The 10000-nt window shown below is 43.4% G+C and overlaps 3 protein-coding genes across 5 annotated transcripts in view; all 3 read right to left on the reverse strand.

Moving 5' to 3' along the window:
- The window catches only part of smek1 (SMEK homolog 1, suppressor of mek1 (Dictyostelium)), a 16353-nt gene extending 10006 nt beyond the window's left edge, over positions 1-6347 (reverse strand). For 2 of the 3 annotated variants that reach the window (XM_030771112.1, XM_030771111.1), the window contains exons 1-4: positions 5339-6347; positions 4897-4952; positions 3550-3648; positions 2638-3255 (exon numbers count right to left, since the gene is read on the reverse strand). In XM_030771112.1, the coding sequence (XP_030626972.1) occupies positions 2638-3255; positions 3550-3648; positions 4897-4952; positions 5339-5480 (915 nt within the window). In that variant the 5' untranslated portion in view covers positions 5481-6347. The remainder of the gene's footprint in view (positions 1-2637; positions 3256-3549; positions 3649-4896; positions 4953-5338) is intronic. The other variant, XM_030771114.1, reaches the window with a different exon arrangement.
- A 323-nt stretch (positions 6348-6670) lies between these two features.
- Positions 6671-8965, reverse strand: erh (ERH mRNA splicing and mitosis factor). The gene is made up of 4 exons (XM_030771995.1): positions 8921-8965; positions 8224-8311; positions 8000-8120; positions 6671-7809 (listed from the first exon to the last, which is right to left on the reverse strand). Exons 1-4 carry the CDS (start codon positions 8921-8923, stop codon positions 7707-7709), a joined length of 315 nt encoding a protein of 104 aa, XP_030627855.1. The 5' UTR covers positions 8924-8965; the 3' UTR covers positions 6671-7706.
- Positions 8966-9944: 979 nt separating this feature from the next.
- Positions 9945-10000, reverse strand: part of paplnb (papilin b, proteoglycan-like sulfated glycoprotein) — a 6257-nt gene continuing 6201 nt past the window's right edge. The window contains exon 13 of the mRNA XM_030770846.1: positions 9945-10000. This exon is cut by the window's right edge and continues 220 nt beyond it. Coding sequence (XP_030626706.1) covers positions 9945-10000 — 56 coding nt within the window.

The following is a 10000-nucleotide window of genomic DNA, read 5'->3' on the forward strand; positions in this document are numbered from 1 at the left end:
TGGAAACCAAACCACCAGCACCCCCCCCACACACAACCGCACTCCCCTTCACTGATCTGAATTACAGGAGGCAGAAATCACAATGTCTGAGCACAAACCCACGTGAGAAACGTGAGGCTGGGCTCCGTACAACCGCGCTAAAAGAGGCGATTCTGAAACGCGGTTTCGGAGGTCTGGAAACTCCCTTATTAAAACATCGCCCCGATCTCTAACGTCACGGGTTTTGACGAGAGACTACAATCCAACCGAAGGACGAAGATCCTGCTCCTGATCCATCGTGCCTGACACAGAGCTGTTTGACTGAAAATTTCAATTTGACTTAACCATTTCTCTTTTTTTTTTACAAAGGCACTGCAATTCCTTGTAACTCCATCAGTGAGAGATTAACTCACACACAGGGAAAGCAGAGCATGGTATCAAATCCACATACCGTTCTCATGCAACGCACAGCTTTTCACGACGGCAATGTTCATCTTAACAACGCTAATACATCTTCATTCAGAGGACACGCCTTCGCTCATCGCCGGGTGTCGGTCGTCCTCGCGGGTGACATCGACGGTTCACACGTTTGTTTAGCGTAAAGTCAACTACTCTCGCTTTGACATTTACCTCCGACAATTCCATCCGTTTCTGTGTCACTCTCAGAATCTGTCTCGTCGGCACTTAAACCCAACGAACAAACACAAACAGAGGAGAAACACGAATGTCGCAGAGGTCACCCTCCACTCATGACCTCGTCAACACGCACACAAACACACACAGAGTCATCTTCTTAATTATCATTACCATTCTTCCAACATCAACAGAATGGACCCCAAAACACTCTACAACTTCATCTTCCCTGTACACAGAAACTATGGCTCTCCCAGGAAAGGAACCAAACTACTTCAGACCACTGCTGTCTTTGGAATCGGATCCAAAGAAACGGGCGTTTTAGACAGAGCGCAGGGAGGGCTGAGTGGACTGCGTGAGCGGGACGATGACACCGAGGTCAGGAGGTGTCTCGAGGTAAACCAGAGTCCTGCTGCCCTTTCTGCCCTCCACACTTACTCAAAAGCCGATTTTTACCGTGGACACGGGCATGCAAAAATCAGCAGGACGTCATAATCACCTTGACCATTATTCACTGTGAAGAGCTGTGTTTGAATAACTGTACTAAGATGCAAAACAAACTAGTCACTGCCTGGATTTGTACAATGTGTGTGCGTGCGTTCTTTTTAACTGACATTAGCCTACATGTTGTCTTTATATTGCCATAAAACGGTTTCACAGGGGTTTTTTTGCATTCACAACAGTTTGTTCATATCAAGAACTCTTTGTCACTGAGAGTAAGAGACATCCCAGCAGTATCTAGCCCTAACTGTACTAAAAACAGCCAGTCAGCCTCCTTCAAAACACAGGCGTATCTCAGACCAGATGTGTGTAGTTCACCCGACTGGAGCAGGAGTGATGACGGTTGTTTGTCATTCTGCAACTGAAAATAAAAAAAAAGCGCATCTCCTTCTGACGGTCAGCATATGGGCAACTTCGAACCAAACCGCAAAATGAGTGTTCGTTTTTTTAAAAAAATATATATATATGACCGTGACAATGATGCTAACGGAATTTTATTGTGTGGTGTGTGGAGATCCGTCATCATCTGCATGCCGATTACCGCAAACACCAACACGCAGGCGCTCATGCCCGATACATGCAAACACATACGTGCACCACGCACGGGAAGACATATACTCGCCCAAACACTTGCTCACACACACACACACACACACACACACACACGCACATGTATGCGTGTACACACACACGCACACGCACACACCAGCTTTCCATTCAAAACATTCTGCTGAGTAGGAGAGGCAGTGGGAGGAAGGTTTCTCCGCTGCGAAAACAAAAGACTGCACAACATTTTCAACACATAAACAAACACACACACACACACACACTCTCTCTGAGTCAGATCATGACTAATTGGGTCTGTAACAACACTGATCGCGCTCCGTTTTTGGATCATACCATGTTACAGTAGAGGCTGTAACAACTGCCATACCAAGAAAAACTGTGTGGCCCTGCTTTACAACGTTAACAAATGAAATCCGGTCGCAATCCAAGTTAATCTCTCAGTCAAGTAGTTTAAATGCACAGATTTTTAATCCCAGATTTTGGAAACAACAACGCTTTTGTCTTGCCTCATTAAGTCTCTGCTTAGTCAAGTTTTTATTACAAAACCCTGTGTTTGCCATTTAAAACATGCTGGTTTGGAGTGTGTCCTTTAAAAGTGACTAACACTCTCCGCGCCTACCACTACGTTGCCTCTAGCCGAACTTTTCCACATGTTTTCTCGATAAGTCTGTCACAGGAAAGTAGCTCTTATTCTGTTAAGAAGAACTGACCTCCGCCGTGGTGGTACGCGTGCGTGAGCGCGTATGCAACATTTTCGCAATATTTCATTTTTAAACAGTGTTCGTTCGCAACACATTCACAAACCTTACGACACTCCTCTTCACTAAAACTAAGACCCTTATTGTTTTTTTTAAGGTTTCAAATCCTTTCATTTCACACGCGAGCATCGACGTCTCTCTTCAAGGTCACAGAGTGACTTTGAGTGCGACACTCCTCACGCTCCTCGGGCAACCTCACCTGCAGCATGCCGACGATCTCCACCTTGTTGAAGAAGATGAAGGAGTGCAGGGTGGAGAGCATGTTCTCCTCGAACACAGATGGCGTGGGCAGGACCATGTCCTGGATGTACTGGACCCGGTACGTCTGATGAATCTTCTGCCTCAGCTCTGGGTCGGAAATGGGGATGACCTCCTTGAAGCGTGCCGTGGTGGTGAGGAACTCCCGGTGCCTCCTCGGCTGAGGGAGGGCCGGGTCGAACTCCAGGCACCCAATCACGTCCATGATGCACTCCTCGGAAAACATGACCTCGAAGAGCGCCGTGCGGTTGAGGAGAAAGATACCTTTGATGATGTCGTAGAGGTGATGCAGGCCCTCGCGGTTCTCCAGGTCTTCGCAGACGCGGAAAAGTTCCAGAAGCTTCCGGATGTAGCCCTCGTTCTCCAGGGCAAGGGCCAGTTTCTCGCGGCGGAGCGGCGAGGGGAGGGAGGAGGCCACTAGCTCCGCCACCTCCTCGAGCCGGGAGAGTTCGCAAGGAGGTAGCTCCAGACCTGGGGAGGACATGTCGTCGAACCTCTCCTCCTCAGATTCGTCTATCAGCTCCTGCGTTATATCCACGGAGGGATCCTTACCCTGGACCTGATGACAAACACAGATGGGCAAAGACAAGACAAACACACAAAGACACACATTTTGAGCGAGAGGCACAAGCAGACATGAGCAGACACATTTTACAGACACATTTTAGACAACTTTAGATTCGGTAAACATGGTGAAAACATGCACAAAAATTAACTTTGATCTCTTTTTTTTTTTTTTTTAATGAAGGTACGAAGCCTTTTATATGACTGACGGTAATTAAGAATGCAAGATGAAAATGCCTGATTACTGCCTCACGTCTCAGTAGACGACAATAGACGGAGACAGACTCACTTGACATATCTTCTCCCAGATCTCATCACATCCCGCCTTCTCCTGGAAGCTGAGGGCCAGATCATAGTTCTCTGCCTCAGACCAGACTATCAACGTGTCCTGCAAGACAAATGAAAGAAGGGGGGGTGGGGCTTGTTTACCATAAATAGACAAAGCCGCACAGTCGCCGGCAAAAACCACGCTGTACTGTACTGTTTTGACAGTATGGTTTGTTTTCACAGAGGCTTGGCCAAGGACAGCCCGGTTCACAGCCAGCGCAGTGTATCTGACTTGACACACTTGGACAATAACTTGCAAACATCTCGATCATTACGTAAGACGAAGTCTGAATGTGAAAGGTCAGATACAGGCAATTGCCCAAATAAAGGAAACGGCAACAAAGAGGCACGCTGGCCCACCACACATCATCAGAACAGCGCAGATTCCACAAATGTATAGACCTCTATTAAAAAGGGTTCACCGACATGCTTCCATGAGAAATTCTATCGTTTGGTGTGTTTTTCTCCATGGTAACAGTCAAAGCTGTTCTACGCTTCAACATCTCATAAGTGTGGAACATTAAGATTTGTTGACTGGGATGGCCACTACGTACAATCTCCATAGCTTCCCTGTCCATTAAACCCTTCGATGACCCGTCTTGCCCTGTGGATGGAAGCACTGTCGTACTGTAAGAGACAGTGGACACAACTGGACCAACGTGTTCACAGGCCGAGGTTTTGTAGTAAGAATCTTTTACACTGCCTTATGAGGAGTTAACCAGACCTAAACCTTTCCAGGAGAACGCACCCGACATCACAACAGAACAGCCAGAAGCAGCTAGGATCCAGAGGTTTTAGGTTTCTTTTGCCATGCACGTGTTGGTCTGTTTGTTGACAAGAGGGTGAATGATAACTTGTCTGAGAATATGACTTTCTTTTATTTTTGATTTCTCCAATACTCATTAAACCGCTATCAATGTTCCTTGCACTACTTTACTCCAAAAAATGCATTTTTCGCTGTAGCAGTGGGCTTATGTACTGCAACACAACCATAATATCCCTACATAAGAACTTCTCCTCCAACTGTTTCGTGAAGCTGCCAGTCTGTGGTCTCGGATCATAGCAAGCAAAGTGCCCAATCAAGTCACAAAGGCATGTTTCTCTGACCCCTGTAACCAAAATACTGTAGACGTATTCAGCCTCCACATACATAAACCTACACAAGGTGAAATGTCAACTGCTTCATTCATTCAGCAACGACACCTGCTCTCAAGGCACCTGCTTTCAAGATACTTTGCATCTGTAGTTTATTGGTAGGTTTCCATTACTTTGGCAGCTAACTGTAATTGTAATGAGAGCGTGAACTCACCTGCTGTTTCTGATAAGCTGTATTGGGGTTGATTTTTGACTCGAGCAGCAGAGAACCTGCAAAGAACAGGAGAGCGGGTGAGTTTTTATGAGCTGAACACTGTGTTCTTACCAGACAGGAACAATAATTAACTCATGCATAAAGACTTAGGTATCGACGACAGAATTCGCAAATATGCGTTTATTTATTTGGGACAAAGTGACGTATGCACGACTATGTGTTACATTGTTAATAATGAAAGTCAAACCGAGTCTCGTACACCTTACTGAAAGCAATATGGATTCTGCAATAAAAATCGTTCCAATCAATCTTCTTATCTGCCGAAGAGCTGACTGACTGGATTGGCGCGAGTGTTTGAAAACACACCAGCAATACCAGCCGTTAGGAATTTGACATATACTAAAGATATACCGCAATTAATTAATAAAACAGACAAACTTACCATCGCTTTCTGCGCGCACCAAAAGAGACATGCCTTTAAGTCTCTCGACATAACCGGACGATACATGCCCGGTACCCCGGTCGTCCCATTGTCGATCTTCATTCAAAGTATACACCTTCACTCGTCGCCGGGTGTCGGTCATCCTTGCAGGTGAAGTCGACGGTTCACTCGTTTGTTAAGTATAATTTCACTTCCTCACAGCCTAACCACCATGCACAGCTCTTACAGAAATGATTCGGATATATCGCGACAAACACTGATCAAACAGATTAGTTACATTTGCTGCCCACCTGTTGTCAGGAAGTTAATGTTATGTGGCGGACTATGTGTACTACACAAACCTGTGAGTCTCGCACAGATGAAAGGTTTCACTACTACTGGCCAGTGTAAGCGTTTGCAAGAAAACGTAGGTAGTTTTATTGAAGAAAATGGACCTCGGTGACAGATAAGTCACCAGTTTCAATGCACAATGCGAAAGAAGCTTGAGAGAGAAAGATAACATTCAGAGCACGACGAGAAATATTTTGCACGGGTGCCCTTTCACTTCAGCTCGGTGCTACGACCAGTGCACCCAGCTGGCTAGCTAGCTTTCCTAGCAAGTCAGCTAGCGAACTACCTGCCTGCGTTACACATTCTGACTACGAAAAATGTTCAACCTTGCAGTGAAAATAATTACAAAACGTACCGATACCTTTATTTAACCATAATAAACGAGCTCGATGGGTGAAACTGTGTACGAAGCCTTTACCCTATCAATGTTTTCATAATAAGCTAGCTTATTAGCTAGCTAGCTATATTTTGTTCAAGTGTTCCGCCATGTTCTGGCTAAGGGCCGCGGAGGGACCAGCCTCTCTCCTCACACAGAGATGAACATTTCGAAATACAACGGATCGAATAGGTGTGATCGTTTCGCGCTCCTGCACAGTAAAATTCAACGTTTACAGTTGTGCACAACGAAATCGCCGCATCTTACTTTAGCAATTAACTAGCCCCACTGTGAGAATTCAGCCATCTTGGGTCCCCTCAGAAAGTCAGTACGGGGTTTCCAATGCTGCAGCAACAGGGGCAGCCCGCCACAATTTAAAGACACAGTACAGTTCGGTATTCAAAAGATCTAAGCATCACCCAGTGAAAAGTAATCGTTTTTTTACTGGGTGTTTTGACGACATAAAACTATAAAGTTTTATTTTAAGTACAAATTACAGAAAATACAAGGTTACCGTAATTCCGCGTGAGCCAGAAAAACACAAGAGATAAATGAGATTATATATATAAATAAAATATAAATATATATTCGTTGCATTATTTACAAACTCGACGTTGACAACGAACTCAGTTAACAGACCGTTTTATTTACACCATAGTGACAACCAAAACAACCAGGAATTGAAATTTGAACTCAGCTTAGGAAAAACATAATAATAAAATGCGCAGTATGCTTACACTTAAAATGAAACAAGAAGAGGATTTATAACAAACTCCTACATCCATTGAAATAGCGTTTCAATAAGCGCCCCCCCCCCCCAAAAAAAACAAAAACAAACAAAAAAAACACCTCCTTCAGTAACAGTGTAGGAGGGTCTTGGTACAATTCAAATCGATGAAAATTCCATTTTCTCAGTGTCCTACTTTATATTGAGTGTGGGGTTAGACAAGAAATAAAAAAACACACATTTCCAAAAGAAATAAAACCACAATAAAGACAATGTAACTGTATCAAAAGTACTAAGGATTTTAGCAATCACTCTTTATCTACTGATTTCAGATCAGTTGTCAGAGAGGGAAGTAGTACATTTACGTCAGTGTGACTCATGGCTCATGAATGACAAAATTAAACTACATGTAACCTCTACTATGGAATCAAAACACACATTTAACATAACCAATAACCCATGCATATATGACCAAAAACAAACAAACAAAAAATATTGCCATATCATAGCAAAATGGCCATAAAACAAGCTCAATAAAAATGACATAAGTACCCCATCCCATTTTCCTAAAATCTATTTTGTCCTCCCATCAAAACAAAAGGGTGAGCTGTAATTAAATATTCACATTTTATTTACTGAAGTCTCTCCTACACCTAGGTGCACCTCCCAAGGGTTTTTTTTTCCTGATGCTACAGCTGGGCTGATGGAGCAAATCAAACTTTGCCAGACTAACACGTACTACATTAAACCACGTCGCTCCTTCATTGAGCTCTCCTTTCCTGTGCACAAACGACCCTCCAGCGTGTTCCAGGTAAGGTTGATAAAACATTTGTTTACAAAAAGAGTGACAGAGAGAGAGAGAGAGAGAGAGTTCTTACGGAGAGCACCTGTACATACCATCCCCTCTTTATTAGACCCTGCCCCCAACTAAGTCCCTATTTCCCAGCCTGTTGGGCCTGACGTCTCAGTAAGACATAGATCTTCTCTTTGATCCAGTCTTTGTTGTAGGGCTGGTACGTCTGTGTGTCTGCTCGATACCTGTTGAGGCAAATCAAGAGATCTGTAAATAAAAGGGCTCGTTTAGCCAGCAGAAGTCCGTCTTGCTGGATTTAGACGTCACCTAGGAGATATTTATTTCTACAGTTCCATTTAAATGTTGATCTCATTGCATTGCAAGTTTGTTTTGTTTAAACTAAGAACATCATGCATATCTTTAGTTACTACTTACACCAGGCAACTGAGGTCAGCTAGGTCGTCGACAAAATCAAACAGCTGACTGATGTCGTAAGTAATGGACGGGCTGTTAGGATTCATCCTCTTCAAATGTTCCTCATACATCTTACACACACCTATGAAATTAGTCCAACAAACACAGGATCGTTTCAATTATTCCGTGACTGCGTATAGGTCTAATTCCTCCACCGACTAGCTATACAATTCGAGTGAGCTCACCTTCCATGCATTCATTGACAGACTCGTAGTCGGCATATGTTCTCCCCTCTGGTCTCTTCGTGGGCTGGACCAGTAGAATGGTGTGCGACTGAATAGCAAGACATGAATATTATACGTCTACGTGAGTGATTTCTTTATTATTGAGATAACGTAACTGACCAGCTATTTGATTCACCACCAGGCTGAACTTTCAGGCAACATTTTGAAAAATGTTCAGCATGTGGATACTTGGAAATCAAGAAAGCAGCACAAACGCGTTGAACCCAGTGTTAAAAATAAATAATTCGCGTTGTGAAATTGTTGCCTTTTCGAACAAGATTTAATCACAGGCACATTATCATTACAGAATACCTAGAGACCAAGTTAGCTCAATACTCGGGCGTTTCGAAGCTGGCTAACAATAGTACGCTACTATGATTGGCTAGTTTGTACGTTTAAAATACACTGTCCTCGAAATATCACAATCTGAAGGCTGTGCTGCGAATAACAGTTTAATTGCATGTTTGCCGTACTTTCCATATCAAGTAAAAGATCGTTTGAATGAATGTCGCTGTTAGAAAACTGGGTGGTATCAAGCTAGCTAGTATTAATAGCATATATTCAAGTCTCAAACTGGTTGATATCCTTAAAATTCTGAAAAAATAATGAATCCATTCAAATGTAACATAATTAGTAAAGGCACGCGTTAAATACTCACCATGTTTGCAGTAAGCTCTGAAAGCAGCTTCTTAAAAATACGTGTTATCTACTTCCGTTGAAAATACTGGAATGAGTCTCCTCTTTCCGGTAAGGACGGGATAAGATTATGCCAAAATAGAAGTCCCTTCTGTGTCTCGCCGACTCTCATACACATGTGAAAAACACCATTTTCTAACGCCAGGGGGAGGAATTACTGCTCTGTAACCTCTTCTGTAAGCAACTACTCTCTCTCTTCACACTGTGAATGTCTATTTTATGTGCTGACCAGAGGAGGATGGGCTCCCCCTGTTGAGTCTTGGTTCCTCCCAAGGTTTCTTCCTCCTCTTCACTGCGTTAGGGAGTTTTTTCTTGCTGCTGTCGCCTTGGGCTTGCTCACTGGGAGGTTTAGGCACTGATCGCTATAAAACTGCTTTGAGACAAAGCTGCTTTGATTGTAAAACACGCTATACAAATAAAATTGAATTGAAAAAAACCTGAGTTGAATAAAATGTGTTTTTGCTATTGCTTGCTTACAGGCACTCGACACACTTGTGGTATTTACACAGCCATCATCAGATTTTACTTAGAGGGAATGACCACACGAAACCATCGATTCTGGTCCAGAAATTTACTTCAATGATGACAGTAATTACAGAAGGCAAAGTACAATAAGCAAAACGTGTTAATAAGGAAATAACGCAAGCATAGAAACGATAGAGCGTTTTTAACTCTGAGTTATTTAGAATAGTTTATTTCTGTGTCCGTGTGTGTGTGTGTGTGTGTGTGTGTGTTTCTTGTCTGTGTCCTATGCATGTAAAAGTGAGACAGTAAATGTGTGATGTACTTTTTATTTTATGCATTTTTTTCTCAATGCTAATCTTGGTCTCTCAGTAAATATTTGGATGGAACGGTGTCACTGTGTGGACGTGTTGATGTGTTTGGTACAGCTGGGTGCAGTGTGTGTGTGTGTGTGTGTGTGTATTATTTGTACATCTGTTTGTCCTCCCTGTTGATTTCAGCAGCAGCTGCTTCCTTAAGCTCTTTTATGCCCGCGCACGGTACGACCCCAGTCGCTGACGTCTGACCACAGTGGGCCCTC

Source organism: Chanos chanos, chromosome 4 (assembly GCF_902362185.1).
Source record: "Chanos chanos chromosome 4, fChaCha1.1, whole genome shotgun sequence".
NCBI lineage: Eukaryota > Metazoa > Chordata > Actinopteri > Gonorynchiformes > Chanidae > Chanos > Chanos chanos.

Excerpts from the sequence above, each read along its gene's own strand:
- erh (XM_030771995.1), bottom strand. Across the intron at positions 8,121-8,223 it reads TGTCAATGAATGCATGGAAG|GTGTGTGTAAGATGTATGAG; the intron begins GTGAGCTCACTC and ends CTAATTTCATAG. Across the intron at positions 7,810-7,999 it reads GCTGACCTCAGTTGCCTGGT|GTATCGAGCAGACACACAGA; the intron begins GTAAGTAGTAAC and ends TTGCCTCAACAG.